Source organism: Sebastes umbrosus, chromosome 11 (assembly GCF_015220745.1).
Source record: "Sebastes umbrosus isolate fSebUmb1 chromosome 11, fSebUmb1.pri, whole genome shotgun sequence".
NCBI lineage: Eukaryota > Metazoa > Chordata > Actinopteri > Perciformes > Sebastidae > Sebastes > Sebastes umbrosus.
In genome coordinates this window covers 2,763,950-2,791,423 of record NC_051279.1, presented here as the reverse complement: position 1 = coordinate 2,791,423, position 27,474 = coordinate 2,763,950, and the positions used below count along the sequence as shown (strand labels likewise).

At 42.1% G+C, this 27,474-nt stretch overlaps 2 protein-coding genes across 3 annotated transcripts in view; both read right to left on the bottom strand.

Annotated features, from left to right (window-relative positions):
- LOC119496828 (protein argonaute-3) overlaps window positions 1-19,355 on the bottom strand; it is a 44,769-nt gene extending 25,414 nt beyond the window's left edge. Inside the window, 4 exon segments of the mRNA XM_037784416.1 lie at window positions 1,442-1,650; window positions 2,592-2,712; window positions 2,919-3,090; window positions 18,738-19,355. Coding sequence (XP_037640344.1) covers window positions 1,442-1,650; window positions 2,592-2,712; window positions 2,919-3,090; window positions 18,738-18,756 — 521 coding nt within the window. The 5' untranslated portion in view covers window positions 18,757-19,355.
- A 4,694-nt stretch (window positions 19,356-24,049) lies between these two features.
- Window positions 24,050-27,474, bottom strand: part of ago1 (argonaute RISC component 1) — a 28,079-nt gene continuing 24,654 nt past the window's right edge. For both annotated transcript variants that reach the window (XM_037784414.1, XM_037784415.1), the window contains exon 19: window positions 24,050-26,756. In XM_037784414.1, the coding sequence (XP_037640342.1) occupies window positions 26,648-26,756 (109 nt within the window). In that variant the 3' untranslated portion in view covers window positions 24,050-26,647. The remainder of the gene's footprint in view (window positions 26,757-27,474) is intronic.

Sequence of the window (27,474 nt, the reverse complement as noted above, 5' to 3'; positions counted from 1 at the left end):
GTTTAAACAGTGTCACGTTCAGCTGCCCTTCAATACGGCCTCAAACGACATCAGTGAAATGAGAGGTGGTGACACTGCCTGGACCTGTCCACCTCTTATTACTCTGCCCGGGAGACACTTTAATAATGGCACGTGGGCTATGTTTTTCCTCGGTGAATCCTGGACTGACAATGTGTCGGGATGCCACGGCGATGCAATAACGGGCCCCTGGTGGCTGCGAACAGGGCTAAATGAAAGGTGTCGATATAACCACTTTTTAATAACGCTTTGAAAGAGATTTTCATTAAGGCACTGGTGATATTGTGTTGGGCTGTGCTCTTGCTGGGGCTTGGGAAAGTGATATCGAGTGGAAGATGGTATGAGGTCAAGTATGGCGCGCTTCGTGGGAGCCCATATAAGCTGGGTTTGATTTCCGTTGGGATCGGAGTGATGATATTGGCGCCGCTATGACAAAACAAATATATATAGTATTTACTATGAGTATCAGAGGGGTCATGTTTTTACAATGTGTTCTCTATCTTTATGTTTGCTGACTGAAAATGAAGGTTGGGGAGATTAGGGAAGGATAAATGAGCCGTTTCCTTGACTGGATCTGCTGTTAAAGATCATTCTTTAACATTACTCTCTAATAACTAGGGCGGTCAAAGTTAACACGATAACAACATGTTAACAAATTTGTTTTATTGCACTAATGTCTTTAACGCAATCAATCTTTCGGAGGTTGTAGGGGGCTCAATTTTAAAGATACTGGTATCACATGAAAGTAGAAAACCTAAGGAATCCATCTGTACCAACCACGTTATACTAGTTCGCAAAGGAGGCTAACTAACGCTCCAAACTTACACTACATTTTGGCGAGGAAAAATGGCCATTTTCAAAGGGCTCCCTTGACATCTGACCTCCAGATGTGTGAATGTAAATAGGTTCTATGGGTACCCACGAGTCTCCCCTTTACAGACACGCCCACTTTATGATAATCACATGCAGTTTGGGGCAAGTCATAGTCAAGTCAGCACACTGACACACTGACAGCTGTTGTTGCCTGTTGGGCTGCAGTTTGCCATGTTATGATTGGAGCATATTGTTTTATTCTAAATGCAGTACCTGTGAGGGTTTCTGGACAATATCTGTTATTGATTTGTGTTGTTAATTGATTTACAATCATAAATATATACATACATTTGCATAAAGCAGCATATTTGCCCACTCCCATGTTGATAAGAGGATTAAATACTTGACAAATCTCCCTTTAAGGTACATTTTGAACAGATAAAAAAAATGTGCAATTAATCGCAATTAAATATTTGAATCGATTGACAGCCCTACTAATAATAATAATAATAATAAATGGTCTATTTAGGCCTCTAGCTGTCATTAAAAGAGTGAACCAAGAAGACTTTATGAACAGACAGGCCAGATGAAAACATCAGCAGCAGCTCACTTCATGGAGGGCAGGTGTCGCAGCACCACATCCACTGCGTGCACGGGGTTGGTGCTGATGGGCTTGTCCAGCTCCAGGGGCTCAGGCATGCTGCGGCCGGTCAGCACCTCGTGGAGCATGTGCCAGCTGACCAGAGACACAAACTTGATGGAAACTTTGAAGGGGCGATCTTTACCTCCCTCACCTGGTAGAGTGACATCCAGGTCCACCTGATGGGAGAGGGGGGGGGAGGATGGTGAGACGGGTCAAAGAAGGTTAAAATGGTAGTTAGATTAGACGTAAGATTTCGTGTAGTGTGTTTGCATGTCTGTATGAATGGGCATGTGAGATATACTGCAGGTATGTTTTGGTTCAGGTAATGGCCGGCTGTGTGGGATTGAGAATCATTCACTACTCCCTACTTACGATCCAGGGAGTTCTATGTAGAGGACTATATAGTGAGCTCATCAGCAAATGAAGAAACACTTTCGGACAGTACTCAGGTCATTTTCCTCGTCGCCGTTAATTACATCATTGCTGTCGCACCAGATCAACGTCTGCTGGTCGACCATCCATAATAAACACATGTATTTTTGTGTGTGATAAATACATACTGTAAGCTATACTCTTGAGTTGTCTCTTAGCGAAATGCTCTGAGTGAATTTAAGTTCATCCTTGGTAAGCAGTGATGCAGCGTATATGTCTAGGGCTTTTATTGTGAAAGTTAAGGATTAACAGCCGTTGTGAATGTCGTACTTTGTGGCCATACGTGTTGTGATGCGCTGCTCTGCTCACGTATTATTTTCGCGCCACAACTCGTGGATTTGTCTCAACTGTGGTGCTCTTTTTCCTCTCGTCCGTCTGCCATTTTTCCTTCAGCGCAATGCATGATGGTATATAGTGATCGGTTAGTGATCAACGTTGTCAACTACTTTAAACGATGCATTGTGGGATACTATAGTACACATGTATAGGGTATAATAATTCTCACTATACATTCAGACAGCATTACAACATGGCAAACTCACTATACAGTCCACTAAACACAGTAACTAGTGGGTGATTTCGGACACAGCCTGTGTCTGTAATGTAAGCTACGTATCACACATGGTTCACATTCAGGTTGTGCTGAAGAGAGAAGTGTGTGTCTGAGTCTTTTTGTCCAGCTCACCCCTGCAGGTGCCACAGGCAGTGGGTTGGCAGTATACAGGCTCCTCTTTCCATCGTAGACTGGCCTGCGATCCCCAAAGATTGTCACCTTAAAGTGCTGCACCATTGAGTCAACCACCTCCCTGCAACAACAAACACACAGAGGACGTTTGGGTTATACTGTAGGTAGGTAGTACACGGTTAAATCAACAGTTGTGAAACAAATCATTAGTGAGATCGTCTCCGAATGAAAGGTCACAGATTAATGCCTGTTTCTAAATGTAAATACTGTCTCTGTGAAAGATGTAGGAGAAGAGTTAAAGGTACTACTCAGAGGTTCCCAGCCTACCTGTTGACTCTCCGGGGGCACTTGTCAGGCTTGATGTCCACCTCGTAGAGGTAGACATCCATCTTGGGGATCTCCACCTGGAAGCAGTTGGCCAGCAGCTTGATGGGCTTCCCCATGGTGCCAAAGCCAGGCCGCCGAGGCATGGCGAACAGGGACTGGGCCCCAACGGCATCTGAGAGGAGAACAAGGAGGGGGAAAGAAAACTTAGTGTTGATCTGATTCAGGTTATTCAGGGGCGAGGATGTGATAAACATACACACACAGTGTGATGTATGTAATGTGTTATATATGTATGTAAAGATCAGCTGATACACCATGCTGACATCGACAGATACTGGCTCATCACAGATACCGTTATGATCTCTATCAGTTTGTATATTTAATAGGGCTGTCAGTCGATTCAATAATTAATCGCACATTTTATATCTGTTCAAAATGTACCTTAAAGGGAGATTTGTCAAGTGTTTAATACTCTTTAATACTCTCAATTAACAGCACAAAACTGCATGTGAATACCATAAAGTGGGCATGTCTGTAAAGGGGAGACTCGTGGGTACCCAGAGAACCCATTTACATTCACTGATCTGGAGGTCAGAGGTCAAGGGACCCCTTTGAAAATGACCATGTTGGTTTATCCTTTAAGTTTGGAGCGTTATTTAGCCTCCTTCTAGCTTTAAACCTGAGCCTGTTACAACCTAAAAATCACAAGTTGCGTTAACTTTGACAGCCCTTATATTTAATATACATTTACTTTTTACTCAAGTTTACTATGAATAATTTCATTTCCAGTGAATTTTACAGTTTAATTACTGATGTGATAACAATTGAATACCCTAATTTGAGGTATCTTTGCGAAAACAATATGCATGTGTTATTCGTTTATGTATAAAAAGGAACATGTGAACATCAAAAGATATTATTTGTTGGGCTCTAAAGACAAAAAAGGTAAACTATGACGTTAAACAAAAGTTAGAATTGAATGATACTGGCTGATTTAAAAGGTCTTTCAACTACCCTTGTCAGTGGTTTGTTAAAAACACACACAGTTCCAAAAGTCAAGATAAGGAGCTGTGTAGAGGAAACACATCTCACTTCAACACTTCAAACATTATACAACAAACACACACGCACATATTAAAGTCTCAATGCAACCGTTCTGTCATACTTCTATGTAACACGCACTTGAAGACCTACTGAGAAAAATAAAACTAATCTCAAAATGACAACAATGATGAAAAAACACATTGAGGATAGTAAACACTCCGACACGTTCGTGAGCGTTTCATGGCTCGACTCTAAAGCACATGGACATTACACACGGGCCGACACATATACTGAAAACACGCCATAAAAGCAGCCTCTGAATCAGGAAGGAGACTGATGGCAAATGAAGCCGTTTTGACGGCAATAAAAAGACGTTTATGATGCAAGATAAATGTTTGCAATGAGGCGATGCAGCAGTTCTGCCTTCCAAAAATAATACGACAAACATCGTCGCTGTCCCGTAAAACAAATATTGAAAAACATACAAGGGTTTAATAATGTGATTTCAGACTTTAAAACGGATTTCCACTAAAACCATTTCATTTCACGGTGGCGGCAGTAAAAACAGTAAAAACAGCGGCCCTCTAAGATGACAGATATGGAAATGACTCACATTTCAGATGAGTGGAAAGTAGCAGCGAACATGGCTCACAGCATCGGCTGCACAATAGTGGCGAGGACAGAAGAAACAAAGCACCAGCACTCACAGATAAAAGGTCTTTCTTCGTCTATTAGGGGGCAGAAAACTAACGTGTTTCAGCTATAAGCCATCATCAACGTTGAAACGCACGCGGGCACCTCTCTTGTGCGCTAGAAATACACTCACCGGCCACTTTATTAGGTACACCTTGCTTATACCGGGTGGTCTTCTGCTTCAAGGTTGGACGTGTTGTGCGTTCAGAGATGGTATTCTGCATACCTTGGTTGTAACGAGTGGTTATTTGAGTTACTGTTGCCTTTCTATCATCTCCAACCACTCTGCCCATTCTCCTCTGACCTCTGACATCAACAAGGCATTTCCGTCCACACAACTGCCGCTCACTGGATATGTTCTCTTGTTGGGACCATTCTCTGTAAACCCTAGAGATGGTTGTGCGTGAAAATCCCAGTAGATCAGCAGTTTAATACTCAGACCAGCCCGTCTGGCACCAACAACCATGCCACGTTCAAAGTCACTTAAATCCCCTTTCTTCCCCATTCTGATGCTCGGTTTGAACTTCAGCAAGTCGTCTTCACCACGTCTAGATGATGTAATGCATTGAGTTGCTGCCATGTGATTGGCTGATTAGCTATTTGTGTTAACAAGCAATTGAACAGGTGTGCCTAATAAAGTGGCCGGTGAGTGTAAGTTTGGCCCAACACAACTCCATGGCTGAAACATTCTGGAAGAGTTGGATGATGAGGAGGAGCTGCTGTGCCTAGAATGGATGAGGTTGTTGTTGTTGTTATGGGAGGTATTTCCAACTCTGATGTCCAATCAAACTTCTGTGGTGTCCGGCATGTAGTCACATTTTTTTTAGAAGGTGCGCGGCGAGTCTCATCGCGAGCTCTGCAAAAAACGTCTCTACGGCCCTGCGAAAGCTCTGCGCAAGCTTTTCCGCACAAGTATAAATTAGGCACGAGACGTGAGTCACTTTGATCCAGAAACACTGAGTTCTGTTCAACTCACACACTCTACACTCATGTCAGAGCTATTTTTGGGTCTGCTGAGGCTTGCCTTCCACATCACACTCAACAAAACAAATGGCTTCGCTGACGTGCCAATACAATTTTTGGATGATGTTATTGTACGTTTTGCTATTGTTACGCAATAGCCCACTTCACACAGAAACTCAGATGAGACTCAGATGAGACTCATCCGTTTGCCTGGCAAGTGTTACTTTGTTTATTCCCCCCACCCTCCAACAACCACAGCCTTTTTTCCCCCCAGTTTTATTCAACGGTCTCGTTCCGTCTCCACGCCGTAGGTCTGGCTTTCTCTACTTTCTACCAAAATGTGTCATTGATAAATGAGAGTCACGGCTGAGTGTGATTCATCACCGATTTGACTCATAGGCTCACATGTGTGGGTGATGTCGGGGCTGAGGGCCCCGCTGAGGGGGAAGTTCATTAAACCCTCCCCACAACAGAACAGAAACCTTGTGTGAGGAAGCGGACGACAACATGAGCAACCCTGTTTGTTTACAGTCATCCTCTGGAAGTGTGTAACTCTCTGCCCCGCTCTCTTTCTCTGTTTCTGTTTCTCCTCCGGCGGGCTGCGGAGCGGAGGCTAACGGGGGTTGATGGAGGGTGAAGGCCTCGTGTTTCGAAGCAGCCTGCTGGGATAAAATGATGAAAAAGAGAGGAAAGTCTGGAATTCCTGCCACGGCTGTCCCTCTCACACTGAACTAAGTGAACACAGACTTTTGTAATGGTAATACCAATGGGGCCCCTCGGAGGTAAGCCTAATTTCACACACACAGAGTGACAAAAAGAAGGAAGACAGATATTCTGGTAAATCTTAATCAAGGCTACAGAAATAAACTCGTCTAGCACGGATTGTGATCTGTCCTAATTCAGTCCTCCAGATATAAACTTCAAGAGGGTCCTCTGTTACTGAGGGTGAAGTCAGCGAGTAGGAGGAGGATAGCAGGGAGTGGCGGGATTAGAGAGTGGGCAGGGTTGGTGTTTTCCAGCTTTCATCTGCCTCTCAGAGCTGGCTTCCGTTCAGCGTGAGTCACAGAGCCACCACGGGCGGAGAAACCCACAGCGGAGCATCCCTGAGTCCATGCTTCTGGATTCAGTAGTGGATGAACTACGGTAGCAATGACGGGGTGTTACAGCGAGAAAAAAGAAAACCCAAAGTAAACACACCACACACGTTTAAGTTTAGGTATTCCACCCACTTGTGTGCACACACAGCCAGTTGGTTTAGATTCAGTATGAAACCCACACACAGATCTATAGACATTTGTAGCACACAGACACACTGATAGAATGGGTTTATATTTCCCATATTAAACTCTGTTGTTTTTCAAAGCAGATACAAATGAGGGCTGTATATTGGCAAGAATCAAGACACATATCTTGGCGACACGTATCATGATACAGAGGTAATGATTCTATATATTGCGATACTGAAAGCAAGGCGATATGTGAAATTTATATATGCAAAACAACGTTTTTTGCATGCAGTATATATTTGTTGTTTTTGCCCGAACTGCATGTGATTATCATAAAGTGGGCATGTCTGTAAAGGGGAGACTCGTCGTGGGTACCAAGCCCTCAGCAAGAGCGCCGGTCGTCGATCCCAACTTTCGTAGCGGCCAAACGGCGGTACTGCAACTTCCGTGTCCCGTCACGTGATGCCATTGGGCCCAAAAAGACTTTTTCCCATAGACTTACATCGGGAAAGAGACGTCTGTAACTCAGCGGATAATTTTTTTTTAGGTGAATCAACTCCCCAGTACGAACACCTAAATAGCCCTTATTTAAAAAATTATGTTTTTAAAGTTGTAAAACGCACTGATAGCCGAATCCAGAGTTATTTCCCTTCCTCCGTTCATGTGAATGAGACCCAGACCGAGGCTGGAGGGCAAGCCGTGACGACGGCGTGACGTTGGGACCCCGTGACCAAGTCATGTGACCGAGCGGACGCTACTGCACACGTTCCATGTGCCCAAGATCCGTTGGGCCCAACGACGGGCCTCGGATTTTTAAGAGTTTAAAGGAGGAGTTTTGGAAATGGATACAGTATCGCACAACATAATATTGTGGTACTCGTGTGTATCGATATTTTCTTACACCTCTAATACAAATTGCTATAATTTCTCACATTCACACAAACAAATTCCTGAGTCTGACACAGCGCAACCTCCAAGGCCAAACCTCCAAAACACCAGAACTCATCACACAAACTAACCTGCGAACACAACATGGGACATTACGATGTCACATGCTGATATTGAAAATCAACCGGGCATTTCACACAGATATGTTCTGCAGCATTGTCTGAATAGCCAATCTGATCCTGATCATTCGGCACATCAGATACCTCCCTCTAATCGGCCCTTCAGGAAACTGAGCGTCTCTGTTCCCTCCACAAACAGACGTAACAAATGTGTTTGTCCACGGCGGGAGGAGCGAGGGAGGTTAAACCGGGGGAGCGGAGTACTTCAGTGTCAAGCTTCTACAGATTGGAGTAAAACAAGATTCAATAGCAACTCGTGTAGTAATTACTGAAAACTGTTTGAGACATGTATGCAATATTATTATTACGTGATGACTAAGACTTTGACAGTCAAAATGGACATTTTGGTGCGTGGGAAGCCGTACAACCCCCGACACAAAGACTAGTTTACAAGAACATCCATATTCTACCAGACTAAACACAGAATACTAATGAAGAACAAGTCGGGGACGTCTTGGTTGGTGGGTGACGTGTTATAGTGAAAACTCAACCACAAATCTACACAGACACATCAAAGGTTTATTGACTCTGCACAGAGAGTGGAAGGGTTCAAGGAAACCTCCCCTTGATGAGTAGAAAAATGCCGTGTGTGTGTGTGTGTGTGTGCGTGTGTGTGTGTGTGTGCATGAGCTTTCATATAATTACAGGAAGGACATGCTTTAACAAACAGGGGGGAGTAGATTTAATCCTCTCTCTGTCTATCAGTTTGTTTCTCATTTCCTGACTCTGTACATTCGGAGGGTGAGACATGACAAAAGGAGGGCAAACTCTTCTTCTTCACCATGAATAAAATCAACTCCTTTATTAAGAGTATTTCAGTGAAATTGCAAACAAATCAAGGTGTGTGGATGGAAATTGCCTCTCAAGCCTCGGGCCTATTGCACGCTGCTGAAAGAGTAGCTTAAACGTCCTTGTCACCCTTTATTGTGCAGCACACCATTCATTCTATAATAACCTACGTCAGGAGCTGGCTTATCACTGTACAAGCTGTTTAATGAAGTTATGCAAAAGCCTTTTAAGACATGTATAGATATAAATTATGTTCTTTCTAGGGGTGGGAAAAAAATCATCAATTCACATATGTATCGGGGGTTTTTTTCACTATTTTGAAATCAATTTTTTAATGCCAGAATCGATATATTTGCTTCATTTGAGTCTATGTGGAGGTAGAAGGAAGTTACCGCTTTTATTGTTGTAAACAAACCGCAGCAAGCCGAAACGACAAAGTAGAAAACGTTGGAGGGTCAGCGTGGATACGACCTGCACCCTCACAGGTTAAATCCAGCATGGTAAACACTACACATCCAGTAAAGGATGGAAACACTTTGGGTTTCACACATTGACAGGAAAAGCAGAGCTAGACAGAGCAGAGCTAAAGCTGCATGCTAACTCTGTCACGGACAGGAAACGTTATCGTATCGCAGTAACGTTACGGTCAAGCCGGCCGTCGCTCTCATCTCCGTGGTCAAATGGGCCGACGCTACAACTGTAGCAACATTAAATTATTTTTAATAGAAAGAATAAAAACAGACCTCCTGTTGTTCACTATAAAGATCCACATCTCTCATGTTTGAGCACTGACGTGTCATGGGATTTTCAAAACAAAGGCATATCTTAAATATGACGATATGTATCGATGTTTTCACTTTGCATTAACGATACTGGATCGTTGATCATTGGATCGATATATCAATCCATATCGATGTATCGTTACATCCCTATCCAACAGCATGCCCAATATGCTCCAAAACGATTGTGCACTGAGCAGATTTTGTGTGTGGCTTGTGCGGTAAGTTTGCAACTAGGGCCGTCAATCGATTGAAATATTTAATAATGATGAATCGCATGATTGACCATAGTTGATCGCAAATTAATAGCACATTTTGTATCTGTTCAAAATGTACCTTAAAGGGAGATTTGTCAAGTATTTAATACTCTTATCAACCTGAGAGTGGGCAAATATGCTGCTTTATGCAAATATAAGTATGTATTTATTATTGGAAATCAATTAACAACACAAAATAATGACAAATATTGTCCAGAAACCCTCACAGGTACTGCATTCATTTCAAAAATATGCTCAAATCCTAACACAGCAAACTACTGATAACACGTTATTATCGCGTTAACTTTGACAGCCCTATTTGCAACCCAACTTTTGAGACATATCCTTGGACATTTTGTTGGATCAGTTTTACAGTCAACTGGTTAGGTGAAGAGTTGCTGGCGCCTTTTATAGTTTAAGCAAACCACAAACTTCCAACATACACATCATACTAATCAAGGTTAGAAATGCTTTTCCTGTGCCGTTGTAACTTTGGCCGGCAGCTTATTAATGTTTAGTATCAGAATGTTTCTGAATTTGTTCAAATTGGTGTGAAGAGCGGGGGGGTATTATTGATGTGTTGAAGTGCAGCTCTGGTAAAATTGCGCATTTAACACTTGCAAGTAAGTCTGGTTCTCTTCTTTAAGATTTTCATTCTTCATTAGTCAAATCAGGACCAAAACACAACAACATTCACATGTATTCTATGATATTCACGGCCAATAACGTTAAATAAGTTGTGGTGTTAATGGTTTCTTTGTATCGATGGAAAATGTGTGACGAGCATAATTTAGTTAATTGTAAACAAAGCTGAGTGAAACCATTCAGTGAGTGCTACAATAGTGCACATGGAATAAGTGAATCAAATGGATATTGTATAACACACTAATAAGTGTGATGCCTTTCTTAACATATGAATATTTTGCAGAAACATCTCAGCGATGTGAACTCGCTCCACTCTGCAGCTTTGCAACACAACACAGTCACACTGTACACAGTCGGCTCAGAGCCAGACAAACTGGATAGTGAGGAGCTCGGCTGAAATCCAGGGCCTGCGAACCCCCTCAGCCACACCCTCCCCCACCCCAGTACACAAACGGCCACGCTGCTAACGAGTGCACATGTCCACACACCAACACACACACACACACAATACAGCTGTTGTGTTTCTAATCCAGAGAGGCCTGAGCCGTAGGAACAGGGCCAGTGCTCAGTGGCGAGGCACAATGGCGTCAGTCACAGCGGGCAGGACCTAGAAACACGCACACACACACACATACACATGCACAGACATACGAAGAAAGACTGATAGCTGGTGAAGGAAGGATTGATGCACGTCACACACCGTCAGACTCCTCTCTCCTGTTCCCCTTCTCATCGACCTCACGAGTGTTTCATCTGGCACCCATGGGAGTCGAAGCCACTCTCTGCCACAGGTAAACACCGGCAGGCAGGCAGCCACACACACTGACAGGCTGACGAGGGCCTGGTCAATCACAACAACATGCAGAAATGTTGAAATCCCCCTCAGGACGAACCTGAGGCTGAGTGAAAGCGTGCAGGAATGAAGCGAGCGAAGCAGAGTACATGGGTCGGGGGGATTTGGGTGGGGTTAAGAATCAACTGTAGTGAGAAGCTGGTCTGACACAGGTAGGGGATGGATGGCTACACACACACATACTGCATATTCACACACACAAAGTACTAGCTCTGTTAAACTGACCAGGAGATTCTACTCAGGCAGGTTAAATGGAGCCTTCTGTCCTCAGTCTTGCTCGGCCGGCCTGACTGGAGCAGTGGACGGGGGCCAGGGGGTTGTTGACGCTTTATGTTGACTTGGGCAGGATGTCTGCTGTCACTCTGACAGTTTACATGCAGTCTAATAAATTAATTAGAACCAAAACAAGGTAACACTCAGATTATTGCAACTGTCACGCTCGCCCTCCCGGCAGAAGCGGCTCCTCCTCCTCCTCCGGCCACGAGCAGAGCTTCACCTCGCTGCTTCGCCGGTCCCCCGCTGGGAGCCGACACCAACACAACGCTGCTGGAGGCCCGGGCCGTATTGCTGAGCCTGCTAGAGGGACGGAAGGACGGCACTGAACAGACTGTCAGACCCTGCTGCAGTAAAAAATAACGGGACTCTGGTGCTCTACCGCTTTTGTCCGTAGGGACCGCCAAAAAAAAACCTTAATTAAAAAAAAATTACACACTGCATTCAAATTAGCATGTAAACATGTCACACAGAACGGCAAATGCAACCTTCCTACAAGTGTGGAGATACAGAAAGCCTGCAGAAGGTAAACACACAAACACAAACTCTCGCGAGAGTTTCAAGACGGATCCTTTCGAGCCATAACCACTGAAAATGAGCATCGTCACAGTCCTCCCCCCTCGGCTGCAGACAGTTTGCATTGGGACTATTTTCCATGTAAGAAATTGTCCCCAAAAATAGTTCATTTCGAACGTTCAGCTGATCTTTCAAAGTTTTTACAGAATGTTTATTATAATTATACACAAAGGGGTCTACGATTTGATTGGAGGAGAGACAAACAGAACTCAGACTGTGTGAAGCAACTTATTCTCTAACTTCAAATTTGATGGCATCTTAAATGTTTCCCTCTGGTTTTTGTTGCTGTTAAAAACTTTGTCTCATAAACACGGGAGTAAAAGCAGGACTACATTTTTAATTACAATCAGCTGAGAAGTTAAACTCTTCAATCAAACACAAATACCTTTCATTTAAGTGGTAGAAAATGACTGATTGTCCCTTTAAATGTGAGAAAATGTAGTTGCTATTGAAATCTATTTCAACAATCCTCATTTCCAGACTGTTTGGAATAATGAGGACATATTGGACATCTTTCTCTGCTGCTGATAAACAGACAGACGTCGGTCTGTCCTCCAGTGAGCCCCCCGACAAAACACACACACTTCCCCTTCCAAATGCCTCTCTTCCTGTCCATAACCTCCCCCCCAAAATGAGCCCCTTGCAGTTCCCCCAAAAAACAGATCTCAGGAAGGGGAAAGGCAGGAGGAGGAGGAGGGGGAGGAAGAGGAGGAGGAGGTGGAAAAGAAGTGTGGTCTGGCTGCTCTGGCTTTTAATCTCTGTGACACATCACAACCTCCAGCCGTCGTCGTCGTCCTCCTCCTCCTCCTCCTCCTCCTCCTCCTCCTTCTCCTCCTCCTCTGTATCCCGCCCTTCTCCCACACACTCACTCCATCCCTTGACTTTTCCTTAAGTCTACCCAGCCCACTTGTAGGAGTTGTAGGAGTTTGCCCTCAGCCCCACACCCTGTCAGCCAGAGTTGCCTCTTCGTCTACTACACCAACATGTTTAAGACTTGAAAAATTACAAAAAATGTTTTTAGACAGCAGATTTGAAGCATGCACTTGGTTGGTATTTAATACTAAATGCTCTTCCTTATTTAAGGAACATGTACATATCAGTCAGTAAGCAGAAAAAAAAACATGGAGATCCAACGTGGAGCAGCAGCGTCCTGCCCAGGTTAACTTCTGGCATCATTTTGGATTTCATAACGTAAAAGAAAAACTGTAGCTTGATTTCTTTAAGCTTTGTAAATACTGTCAAGTCACATGTTGTAATGTAATGTTGTAATACAACTAGTAGGCACATCTGGCTCAACACCAAAACAAATGAGGAAGGCAACCGGTTACTTTACCTGCCAAAGAAAGTCTGGAAACAGTGCTACTCTTAATTATTAAGAAATATATATACAATTAAACTACTTGCCTTTTGACTATCACTGACAGCATTAATTGGAGGTTATTTATTTGTTCAGTACAATAAAGGCAAGGGGTAAAGTTCTCTTTAATACAATGAGCCTAAAGAGCAACGGCAAACTGAATTCTCCATAGAAACCCACAACAATATGCCAATGGTTGGCCTTATGGTTGGCTGGGGGGTTGAGGATGGGGGGGTTTGTCTATTGTCAGCGGGCTGCTTGAATGAAGCGAGTATTATGGGGAGAGACTGCAAATCAAGTGCCAAGCCCTCCCTCGAAGCCGACCCCACTGTCTGCACAAAATCCACAGAGAACCAGCCGACAAGGAGAATGACAGGGAGGACAGAGTTTCCCACTGAGGCACAGAGAGGGAAATAGAGGCCGTAACCAAGGACGGGGAGGGGGGGGCGGTGGCGACTGTCTGTGAATCAAAAAAAAGAGCGGGAAACACGGGAGTGTGAGAAAGAAGTGGGGAAAGGATTGGGGGCGGGGGAGACTGGACGAAGAGTAAGACATCAACGAAATGAAACTAATACCATTCCCTGGTAGTGTTACATTAATGGACTGCAAAGTCATACCAATACCAAGCTGAGTCATCTCCAGCCGACTCAAATCCCACCTGCTTACAAAGTGTAGTGTGACAGGTGGAGGCTGGGGGAGCCCCCCCCCCACTATGTACCGTTATCTGCCATCTTATTGTCTTCCAGTAAGCTGCATCTCTCAATATGCGTAGCACGTTCTTGTGTACAGTTGTTGCCACCAACGCAAAGGGTTTCTATGATAAGAAGAACCTCAGCCGACGGTTATGCTGCGTCCATACTGCTCAGCTGGAGAGGAACACCTTGATATGGGCAATGATGTAATTAAAAGAATGGGTACATTTTTGGGAAATACACTTATTCCACCACATATGCAAGAAAATATCTCTCTCTCCATTTAACATGATGTTTAACTACGAGACCTCCAGTGACATTAACAATGTTGAAGCCCATCATTTTAAAATTTCTGACCAGTTCTGACGTTGCAACTCGGCCGTAATGTCACATCACATCAATATCAAGTTGTATATCTGTTTGTGGACATGCCGCGGGGGTTAGCACATCAAAATGGATTTGATTTGCTTAAGGCTCGAAAGCCTTGCTCTCATTATATCCCCGTAGTGCTAAGCTCTCCGGAGCCCCGGTTTCAATGCCACATGTGCTGCTGCTGCTGCTCGGACTACTACCGGGCAGAAGAGTGACTGTCAGTTTCTAAGCGCGCTGTGCAATCAATTTGCATTTTCTCACGCTACTCCCCGGGCCACTGACTGACTGATGGAGGGCCCCCTTTTAATCATTCACCCAGGCATCGGACTCTCTGGTTGGTTAGCGATATGTGATTGTGAACCGACACAATATCAACGCCCTGCAGGAACCTACATGGACAAGCCAACAAAATGATAGAGTAAAACATGCCTCTGTCTGGCTGTATTAACGCACTAATGTCTTCCAAAGTGAAAGCATCAACCACACTCCCTAATACATTTAATGTAAGACTGGCTAACCGTATCCTCTATGTGCTCTCAGACTGCTGTGGTATATACTGCTGCAAGCAAACACCAATACACTCATGGCGAGTCCCTGGATCTGTTTTATGGCATCGATGCTGATTGAGAAACTTTGGTGGAAGAAGACGCAACTCAAATAAACACAGAATTATCATAAAACTAGAAGTCTGTAGTAAAAATATTTGGTTGAACCGACTCACATAATATTAATGAACATTCGCAGCCAACAGTGTGTTGGGGGGGTCAGCCAACAAGACATCCTTTTCTCACTTGGAAGTCAAATCTGGTGCGTTCTTTTTGGCCACAAACTTGTCATGTTGCCTGTGAGAACACACCACATTTGATCTAGTTCAGACTAGTATACTATAAACTTAACTCACTTAACACTGACACATAACTGTTTGACTTCACAGTAGGTGCTTGGTTACTTGGAAAACACCTTGTGTTCCCTATACTACAGACAGCTACAGACATTGGGAAGTGTATCGACGGAGAGAGGAGCAGAGACGCTAACGAGGCAGTAGGACAGCAGAGAGGGATCTCCTCTTGAGGAGGACGAGGAGGAGGGGGCGGCCGGGTTAAGGACCAACTGCTGTATCATGTGTCCCCGGCTGATCAAGAGTACCTGGCATCAGTTTATGGTCACATAAGTGGAAAGCTTCCGTTACAGCTGAGACAAAGCCAGGCGGTTGGTACTGTGTAACTGCCACCGTGACCGAGAGAGAGACAGTTTATCGGCCATCGCTTGGGTTGACAATTTGTATCACCTGGACTAGACAGGAATTTGCGAGGTTACATGAGGTCACTGCTGTAGATGAACACGTCCAGTAACAAGGTTGTGTCGTTTTTTTAAACTCAGGCTGGTGTGTAGTTGGAAAAACAAACATGCAAGCTAAACTTAGCAGGTTAAACTTATAGCTAATTTGTTCCAAAAACAATCAAGGATCTGTCAATGCTCTTAAAGGTCCCATATCGTGCTCATTTTCAAGTTCATACTTATATATTGTGTTTCTACCAGAACATGTTTACATGCTGTCATGTTAAAAAAAAACTTTATTTTCCTCATACTGTCTGTCTGAATATACCTGTATTCACCCTCTGTCTGAAACGCTCCGTTTTAGTGCATTTCAACGGAATTGCGTTGCTAGGCAACAGCTTGGGTCCATGTTTACTTCCTGTCAGCCGATGTTATTTACATACACTGCAACAGGAAATAAACTGGGACACATTAAGAATGTTTATGTTTAAAACCGTGTGATGGTCTATATATTGTATATTTGTGACATCACAAATGGACAGAAATCCAAACGGCTTGTTTCAAACGCACAATTTCTGAATACGGGCCGTGTGTGTTTCTCCGTATATTGAGCGTTTTGATACTTTAACAGTATTTATAAAGCACTTAAACCTGCTTTATAATATAAAAGACATGAAAATCTCACTTTTTACAATATGGGACCTTTAATAAAAACACAGCCTACCTACTCACTCTTAAGGAATTAGAAAACAGCATCTGCTAAATATTGTACAGGGACGTCAAAACAGGTTAAATCTCAGACTGTGTCGGTGCTGTGGGAGAAGAATACTGCTAAATATGTGGAGGTGAGTCTGGGGTCAGTGGGTGACCAACACCTGGCTGGGGGGCCTTGAGAGGACAGAGAGTTATCCCACTGTCACGTGTTCCTCAGGTGACAAACCATGCTCAGCTTAAGCTGAACACAATATCTCATTTTGCACCATTATGACTAAAACCATGAAATAGTGTGGGAGTCTTCCTGATGCTGCGGGGGAATACCAGGCAGCACCTGTTTAATGAAGCCCAACACCTGGCTGATGATGATGATGATGATGATGCTGAGGACTTTACAGTGAGTGAGACAGAGAGCTAACTCTTCAGTCCCTTCGGGGGGACAGCCACATATTTTGCATTTGACTTCAAAGAGTCTCGCATGGCGGAGAATTATTCACTATTTCAATTATGACTCATGTTCAGACCAAATAACAACAGAGGCTGAAAAACTCCCTCCTTGGAGGCTTCACTCGGGGCTGCAAAAGCTCAGCTGCTCCATCACCTCCATCATCTCCATCACCTCCATCTCTCACAAGTTCCATCACCTCCATCACCTCCATCTCTCACCAGTTCCATCAACTCCATCACCTCCATCTCTCACCAGCTCCATCACCTCCATCAACTCCATCTCTCACCAGCTCCATCACCTCCATCAACTCCATCTCTCACCAGCTCCATCACCTCCATCAACTCCATCTCTCACCAGCTCCATCACCTCCATCAACTCCATCTCTCACCAGCTCCATCACCTCCATCACCTCCATCTCGCACCATCACCGTCATCACCTCCATCACCCTCACCAGCTCCATCACCTCCATCACCTCCATCTTTCAGCTGCTCCATAACCTTCATCACCTCATCCCTCCATCACCCTCACCAGCTCCATCATCTCCATCTCCTCCATCACCTCCATCTCTTCCATCTCTCACCAGCTCCATCACCTCCCTGATCTCCATCTCCTCCATCTCTCATCACCTCCATCACCTCCCTGATCTCCATCTCCTCCATCACTCATCACCTCCATCACCTCCATCATCTCCATCACCTCCATCTCCTCCATCTCTCACCAGCTCCATCACCTCCATCACCTCCATCATCTCCATCTCCTCCATCACCTCCATCTCCTCCATCTCTCACCAGCTCCATCACCTCCATCACCTCCCTGATCTCCATCTCCTCCATCACTCATCACCTCCATCACCTCCATCATCTCCATCTCCTCCATCACCTCCATCTCCTCCATCTCTCACCAGCTCCATCACCTCCATCACCTCCATCATCTCCATCTCCTCCATCACCTCCATCTCCTCCATCTCTCACCAGCTCCATCACCTCCATCACCTCCCTGATCTCCATCTCCTCCATCACTCATCACCTCCATCACCTCCATCACTCATCACCTCCATCACTCAGCTGCTCCATCACCTCCATCACCTCCATCTCTCACAAGTTCCATCACCTCCATCACCTCCATCACCTCCCTGATCTCCATCTCCTCCATCACTCATCACCTCCATCACCTCCATCACTCATCACCTCCATCACCTCCATCACTCATCACCTCCATCACTCATCACCTCCATCACCTCCATCACCTCCATCACTCATCACCTCCATCACCTCCATCACTCATCACCTCCATCACCTCCATCACTCATCACCTCCATCACCTCCATCACCTCCATCACTCATCACCTCCATCACCTCCATCACCTCCATCACTCATCACCTCCATCACCTCCATCACCTCCATCACTCATCACCTCCATCACTCATCACCTCCATCACCTCCATCACCTCCATCACTCATCACCTCCATCACCTCCATCACTCATCACCTCCATCACCTCCATCACTCATCACCTCCATCACCTCCATCACTCATCACCTCCATCACCTCCATCACCTCCATCACCTCCATCACCTCCATCACCTCCATCACTCATCACCTCCATCACCTCCATCACTCATCACCTCCATCACCTCCATCACTCATCACCTCCATCACCTCCATCACTCATCACCTCCATCACCTCCATCACCTCCATCTCCTCCATCTCCTCCATCTCTCACTGTAACTTCCACTGACTCTGTTAAACAGTGAACATCTTACAGTAAAGAGGTGTAACAGAATATTTTACCTGTAGTTCCGATTTCCATTCATGAGGTCTCTGTCCGGATCACTGTCCCGGATCACTGTAGTCAAACCTCTGGGACTCTCCCTCCGGTCAACCCGGTGTCTCCTCCGGTCAACCCGGTGTCTCCTCCGGTCAACCCGGTGTCTCCTCCGGTCAACCCGGTGTCTCCTCCGGGCAGTGGACCTCCTCTGAGTGTCCTGTTGGTCTCTGCTAGCTGTCCTCTCCCTGCTGACCTGTCAACAGGGCCCCTTCAGTAGGTTGTCTCTCCGGTCCTGGGGGTCTTCGGTGTCCCCCCTCCTCACCACCGGTTACCAGGTCAACGTGTCCAACAGGACTTCCCTGTCCCGGTGTCTGAAGGAGACTCTGTTCAGTAGAAACCTGCTAGTTAGCCAGTTAGCTCCTGTAGCCGGCTGAGGAGCTGTCAGGATGTCATCAGCTCCATCATCACATCAACCTCCTCCTCTTCTGCTGTAGTCTGTCTCCCGGTGCTGTCCACCGCCTCGGTGTGTCCTCCGTGTTACAGTGTAACAGAGTGTCCGGCTGACAGATGAAGTCTCTCTGCGGAGCTTCAGCTAAATATGGTGAAATCTCCTCTCTGACTCTGACACCGCCCGGAAGAGGAGGGCTCTGCGTCACCGTGACGTCACAACCATCAACTCCTCCTCCACATAACGGTAACCCTTTACTGTACCATCAATACATCAATACACCAATACCATCAATACATCAATACCATCAATACATCAATACATCAATACATCAATACCATCAATACTATCAATACTATCAATACATCAATACATCAATACCATCAATACTATCAATACTATCAATACATCAATACCATCAATACATCAATACCATCAATACCATCAATACTATCAATACATCAATACCATCAATACCATCAATACATCAATACATCAATACCATCAATACATCAATACCATCAATACATCAATACATCAATACTATATTATATATATACTATCAATACATAACGGTAACCCTTTACTGTACCATCAATACATCAATACTATCAATACTATCAATACCATCAATACTATCAATACCATCAATACTATCAATACTATATTATATATATATACTATAACACATAACGGTAACCCTTTACTGTACCATCAATACATCAATACACCAATACATCAATACATCAATACATCAATACTATATTATATATATATACTATAACACATAATGGTAACCCTTTACTGTACCATCAATACACCAATACATCAATACATCAATACATCAATACATCAATACCATCAATACACCAATACTATCAATACCATCAATACATCAATACTATCAATACCATCAATACATCAATACATCAATACCATCAATACCATCAATACATCAATACTATCAATACCATCAATACTATCAATACTATCAATACCATCAATACATCAATACTATCAATACTATATTATATATATATACTATAACACATAACGGTAACCCTTTACTGTACCATCAATACATCAATACACCAATACTATCAATACATCAATACTATCAATACTATCAATACCATCAATACATCAATACCATCAATACATCAATACATCAATACTATATTATATATATATACTATCAATACATAACGGTAACCCTTTACTGTACCATCAATACATCAATACACCAATACATCAATACATCAATACTATCAATACTATCAATACCATCAATACTATCAATACATCAATACCATCAATACATCAATACTATCAATACTATCAATACTATCAATACCATCAATACTATCAATACTATATTATATATATATACTATAACACATAACGGTAACCCTTTACTGTACCATCAATACATCAATACATCAATACTATCAATACTATCAATACTATATTATATATATATACTATAACACATAACGGTAACCCTTTACTGTACCATCAATACATCAATACATCAATACCATCAATACATCAATACTATCAATACTATCAATACTATCAATACCATCAATACTATCAATACTATATTATATATATATACTATAACACATAACGGTAACCCTTTACTGTACCATCAATACATCAATACACCAATACATCAATACATCAATACTATCAATACTATCAATACCATCAATACTATCAATACATCAATACCATCAATACATCAATACTATCAATACTATCAATACTATCAATACCATCAATACTATCAATACTATATTATATATATATACTATAACACATAACGGTAACCCTTTACTGTACCATCAATACATCAATACATCAATACCATCAATACCATCAATACATCAATACCATCAATACATCAATACATCAATACTATATTATATATATATACTATAACACATAACGGTAACCCTTTACTGTACCATCAATACATCAATACACCAATACATCAATACCATCAATACATCAATACTATCAATACTATATTATATATATATACTATAACACATAACGGTAACCCTTTACTGTACCATCAATACATCAATACATCAATACTATCAATACTATCAATACTATATTATATATATATACTATAACACATAACGGTAACCCTTTACTGTACCATCAATACATCAATACATCAATACCATCAATACATCAATACTATCAATACTATCAATACTATCAATACCATCAATACTATCAATACTATATTATATATATATACTATAACACATAACGGTAACCCTTTACTGTACCATCAATACATCAATACACCAATACATCAATACATCAATACATCAATACCATCAATACATCAATACATCAATACTATATTATATATATATACTATAACACATAACGGTAACCCTTTACTGTACCATCAATACACCAATACATCAATACATCAATACTATCAATACTATCAATACTATCAATACCATCAATACTATCAATACTATATTATATATATATACTATAACACATAACGGTAACCCTTTACTGTACCATCAATACATCAATACATCAATACCATCAATACTATCAATACTATATTATATATATACCATCAATACATCAATACATCAATACCATCAATACATCAATACATCAATACATCAATACATCAATACTATCAATACTATATTATATATATACCATCAATACATCAATACTATCAATACTATATTATATATATATACTATAACACATAACGGTAACCCTTTACTGTACCATCAATACATCAATACATCAATACCATCAATACCATCAATACATCAATACATCAATACTATATTATATATATACCATCAATACATCAATACCATCAATACATCAATACCATCAATACTATCAATACTATATTATATATATATACTATAACACATAACGGTAACCCTTTACTGTACCATCAATACATCAATACATCAATACCATCAATACATCAATACTATCAATACTATATTATATATATACCATCAATACATCAATACCATCAATACTATATTATATATATACCATCAATACATCAATACTATCAATACTATATTATATATATACCATCAATACATCAATACTATCAATACTATATTATATATATACCATCATTACATCAATACCATCAATACTATATTATATATATATATACTATCAATACATAACGGTAACCCTTTACTGTACCATCAATACATCAATACTATCAATACTATATTATATATATATACTATCAATACATAACGGTAACCCTTTACTGTACCATCAATACATCAATACTATCAATACTATATTATATATATATATACTATAATACATAACGGTAACCCTTTACACTACCATCATTACATCAATACCATCAATACTATATTATATATATATATATATATATATATATATATATACTAACAATACTATATTATATATATATACTATCAATACATAACGGTAACCCTTTACTGTACTATAATACTGAAGTAGGGCTAAAGGTTTTGCCCTTTTGGAACTAATGGAATTAATCTATTGAGCACAATGTAGCTTGTTATTAGCTCACCTTCCTCAAGTCCAGGGCAGCCTGGACTTCTAACCCCCAAAAGGCACAACTAGACCACATTGTCAACCAGCATACCAAATTTGAAGTTCCTAAGTTAAAGGTCCCATATTATAAAAAAGTGAGATTTTCATGTTTTTTATTATAAAGCAGGATTAAGTCCTTTATAAATACTGTGAAAGTATCGAAACACTCAATCCACAGAGAAATACACACAGCCCGTATTCAGAAACTCTGCATTTGAAACAAGCTGTCAGGATTTCTGTCCATTTGTGATGTGACGAATATACAATATTTAGACCCTTTACACAGATTTAAACGTAAACATTCTAAATGTAAGTTTATTCCTGGTTGCAGTGTATGTGAATGTAATCAACTGACAGGAAGTACACATGGACCCTAGCAACGCAATTCTGTTGCAATTTCGTCGCAATTGCAAAATGCGCTAAAACGGAGCGTTTCAGACAGGAGGGTAAATACAGGTATATTCAAGCAGACAGAATGAGGAAAATAAAGTTTTTTTTTTAACTTTACAGCATGTAAACATGTTCTAGTAGAAACACAAAATACAAGTATGAACCTGAAAATGAGCACGATATGGGACCTTTAAATAGTTTCTGAGTTCTGCTCCGGAAAAGAAAGTGCAAGAACGGACGGACCCCGACCATACGTTGTCACGGAGGTATAATAAATGACTCAATGAATAGATAAATAAAATAATAAAGGAAGAAATGTAGAAATAAAATTCTCAATTATAAAAACAAATGTGCAAGATAATTTGAAAATAAATTATCTGCACAGAAATAGAATAGTTTTTGTGTGTCCTAAAGTCCTCAGACATGTGTTCGTAAATTTTAAATTAACGCACGAAATCCAAGATGGTTGACTTCCTGTTGGCCGAAAAAAATCTCAAAAATATTTAATACGCTCTTGCAGATGTGAGCAATGACCTACTCAAATTTCGTGAAGATGGAAGAAACTTTTTCTCAAACCTGCCTGCATTAGGGGGCGCTATGGAGCCCGCTGGCAACGCCCGAGCCCAATCACTACAGAACTTTGCAATTTTTGCCAGTTCTGATGCGAATTTACAATTTCCGTGAGTTTCCGTGCGTCTTTCAAAAATGCAAATCCGCAGCAGAAAAATAATAATCTTTACAAAAACAATACGTTTCCTCGCACTTTGAACCAGGGACACTAATAAAAGTAGTCTTCAGTCCTCCATAGATCATTCGTTTTTGAGTGTAGATTAAACAATATAGTAAAAAGTTATAAGTAAAAAAACAACAACAACAGGATTAATAAAAAACAATTTTATTTTCTTTAAAAAATAACCCGCCCCAACAGAGTTCCCATACTATCACACACAGAGCCAAAATAATATGCTTCCATGTCCTTTCATTCAAATCTATTGGGAAGTGCTATGACAAGGACTGTTCTTGATCAGTGGCTTCAATATTGCTTAGTCAGACAGTGAGGCTGTGTGGGGAGGAGTGGACTCTCCGCTGTCCACATGATGCATTTCCAGGGTGACTGCCGTTTCGTCTCCCCCTCTTTGCAAGGTGCTTTGTGGCTTCGGTGAGTGAAGAACTGCATCTGGTTTCAGTGGTACTGGGAAATGCCCCCCAGACTGATTTTTCTTTTCTGTTTTTTTTTTTTTAAAACACTGGCCCCGACTGTGAAAGGCCTGGCAACTGGTGAGCCAAAATACATAACAGGTTAATATCATATATTTATATGTACAAATCACCTCGGACACAATGAAAGGATCAGTAAAACGGGTGTACAAAGGCATTTTGATTATGTTAAGTTGATAAACATGATTAAAAAAAAATCAAAACTCATCTTTTGATCCCTTTCAGCGCAGAAGGGGCTCTGACCATCAGACAACATTTGAGGCGCTTAAAGGGCAACTGAGGTGGAATTTTGAGACTTGTCTCCACAGTGCCCTCTTGAGGATGCACTCTGACACTAGTCACAATATTCATAATAATAATAATAATAATAATAATGACAAAAGAAAAAGCAGTTTTTATAACCATTACACAATCGAGGCAAAACGACTGACGGGCAGTGGCGAGCGCGAGGCTCCTACCTCTAAGGAAACCAAAATAAGGTGGCTCAGAATATCCAGTCATAAAAAATAATTACATGCATTTTTTTTTTTTTTCATAAATCCAGAAAGTGACTAGATGTAAAGGCAGGGCATATTAATAAGTAGTAGTAATTGTGTCCAATGTAGCAATCCCCTATCTGTGCAGCCCATGCACACAGAGCACCAATGGGGATTGGCTAACACGAGCTAGGGGATTGGGGGGCAGGGGATGCTGCAGAAGTGAGAATAGAGACAGCAAGGATAGAAGGTGATGATGGAAAGAATGATAGTTTGGCTTGAAAGGGAAATAAGGGGGACAAGTGCATTTGAAGAGGTCGGTCTCTACATGCTAAGAAAGAGACGGAGAGGGCAGATTGGTGTGTGCTTCTGCTGTTCAGGCTATGAGTTGTAAATGCCTGCAGAGGGAAGAGCTTTGTGTAAAAATGGGGATAAGTGTGTGTAGGTACGCGAAGAAGTGCGCGCCGCGTGGAAGTTTAGAGTGCACCGTTGTGGCGTCATCTCCACCGATACATGTCGGAATGTGCAGAATGATCGGAGCAAGGTCAGTTGCTGAATGCGAGTTCAGCTTTTGCAGCACTTAAGTGATCACAGACTTTGTATTTGCCTGCATTCAAATCTACAGAGGAGTGTTGACCTTGCCTATTGCCTTAGTTACCTATTTGTTCTGAAAGCTATGCGGGTGAGTGAGTGTGAAAACCTCAAACTAGTCCGTGTCAAGCCTCAGGACAAACTCTCACCATTCTGAAGTGAAATAAATCAACAAGTAAATAATAAAAAAAAGTGCCTCGTAAATACTAAAAGAGCAACGCATACATAAACGAAAGATTATCTTCCTGTTTAAGTGCCCCTTCTCCATTGGTTGGCATCACTTTTGGCTGGTTAATAATGCTGGTTTAGGTGCATGGGGTGCAAGTATATTTGATACACTCTATGCAAATGGTCCCTCTATTGTTAAGCTAAGCTCGCCTCTACAGGCTAAATCTCTAAGGGACTGACCGACCAGCACAGAGAGCGTGGCAGGACTTCTCTCCTGTGTCTACGATATGCTACGCCTGCTCTTTCTGTACTGTATGTTCTGTCTACATGTACTAACAAACTCTTATGTGCAGGACTGGTGGCACCTACATAATAACACTAAGTGCTAATGTACCATACCTCAGACTCCTCAAGGCAGTTTAAAACAAATGACATTATTAAAAAAAAATAACATTAAAAACATGAATGTAGTTCATGACAACGATAAAATGATACATGTAAGTGTGCGTGCCCAGTACCGCCCCTCTGGAGGATCCCCGTACTGAGGGCATTGGGATGGGTAAAGAGGCAGCATCGTGGCAGTTACAAAACGTTTTTGTGATTTTTTTTTTTTTTTTTCTACGCCTATTGTCCTCCCATCCGTATTGCATACTTACATACACAAGAGTGTGAAGGTAGCGTACAATACAATTACATAATAATACCCACGTTTTAAAAATTCAACATAAAAAGAGCAATAGTCCTGGTAAAGTAAAAAACAACAAAATGACAATAATAATAATAATAATATTCATAACCGTTTGAGTGCATGAGGCTGTAGAGTCTGCCTGTGTTTTACAGGTGAAGGGCATTATGTTTGTTGGGTTTTTGGGTCAATGACTGGCAGGTCTGTGGGGGTATGTGTGGTGGGCAGTCATTGGGAATAAGGGATGGGGATGAGGTGGTGGTGGCGGCGGGCTGCGTTGCCCACTCAGGTAGAAATGAGGTGGGAGAAGGGGTCGATGGCGGTGATGGTTGGTGTAGCTCAGGCGAAGTACATGGTCCTCAGGGTGTCGTGGTGAATCTGAACGGCCTTAGCCAGCGCCTGGGGGTCCCGACCGTTACTCTGACCGGACACATGGCTGCCCTCTCCGCTGCAGAGAGATGACAGAGAGAGAAGAGGCAGAACAAAGATGAGTGACACTTCAAATCGGATATAGTCACCAATAGTCTCTCAAACTTGGGTCACTTCATATGCAAACAGTGTCGCAGAACATTTCTATTAAAACGATGGCAGGAAGAAAGCTTTTGGCATCATTGGGCAAAAATTCCATAATAACCTTTCAGCATATTGTAATTCAAGTGTTCTGAGAGAAAACTAGACTTCTGCTCCTCCTCATGGCTCTGTTTACAGACTTTAGAAAATCTAGCCCGTGACGGGAGACTTTGACCAATCACAGGTCATTTCAGAGAGAGCGTTCCTATTGGCTGTTCATTCAACGGAGGCGGCTGTCAATCACTCGCAACCTCCGATCAAATGGTCAAACTAGGCAGCGCTGATCAAATATGAATGAGAAAGTTAGCTCCAGCTGGCGGGCGGTGCTTTGTATTTCCTCAACTGATCTCAACATGTCTGCCGGGGTCACAAACTTTCTCATTTTACAGCTAAACAGTACACGACAAGATGATTCTGAAAACATTTGAGGAGAGAAATAGGCATTAACGTAACAGAATATTGATTCATATTTGATCAGCGCTGCCCAGTTTGACCGTTTGATCGGAGTTTGCGAGTGATTGACAGCTGCTCAGAGACGACAGGCTCAAGATCGGCTCTGATTGGTTGTTTTCCTCTAGCCTGTGAAATCTTGCAGA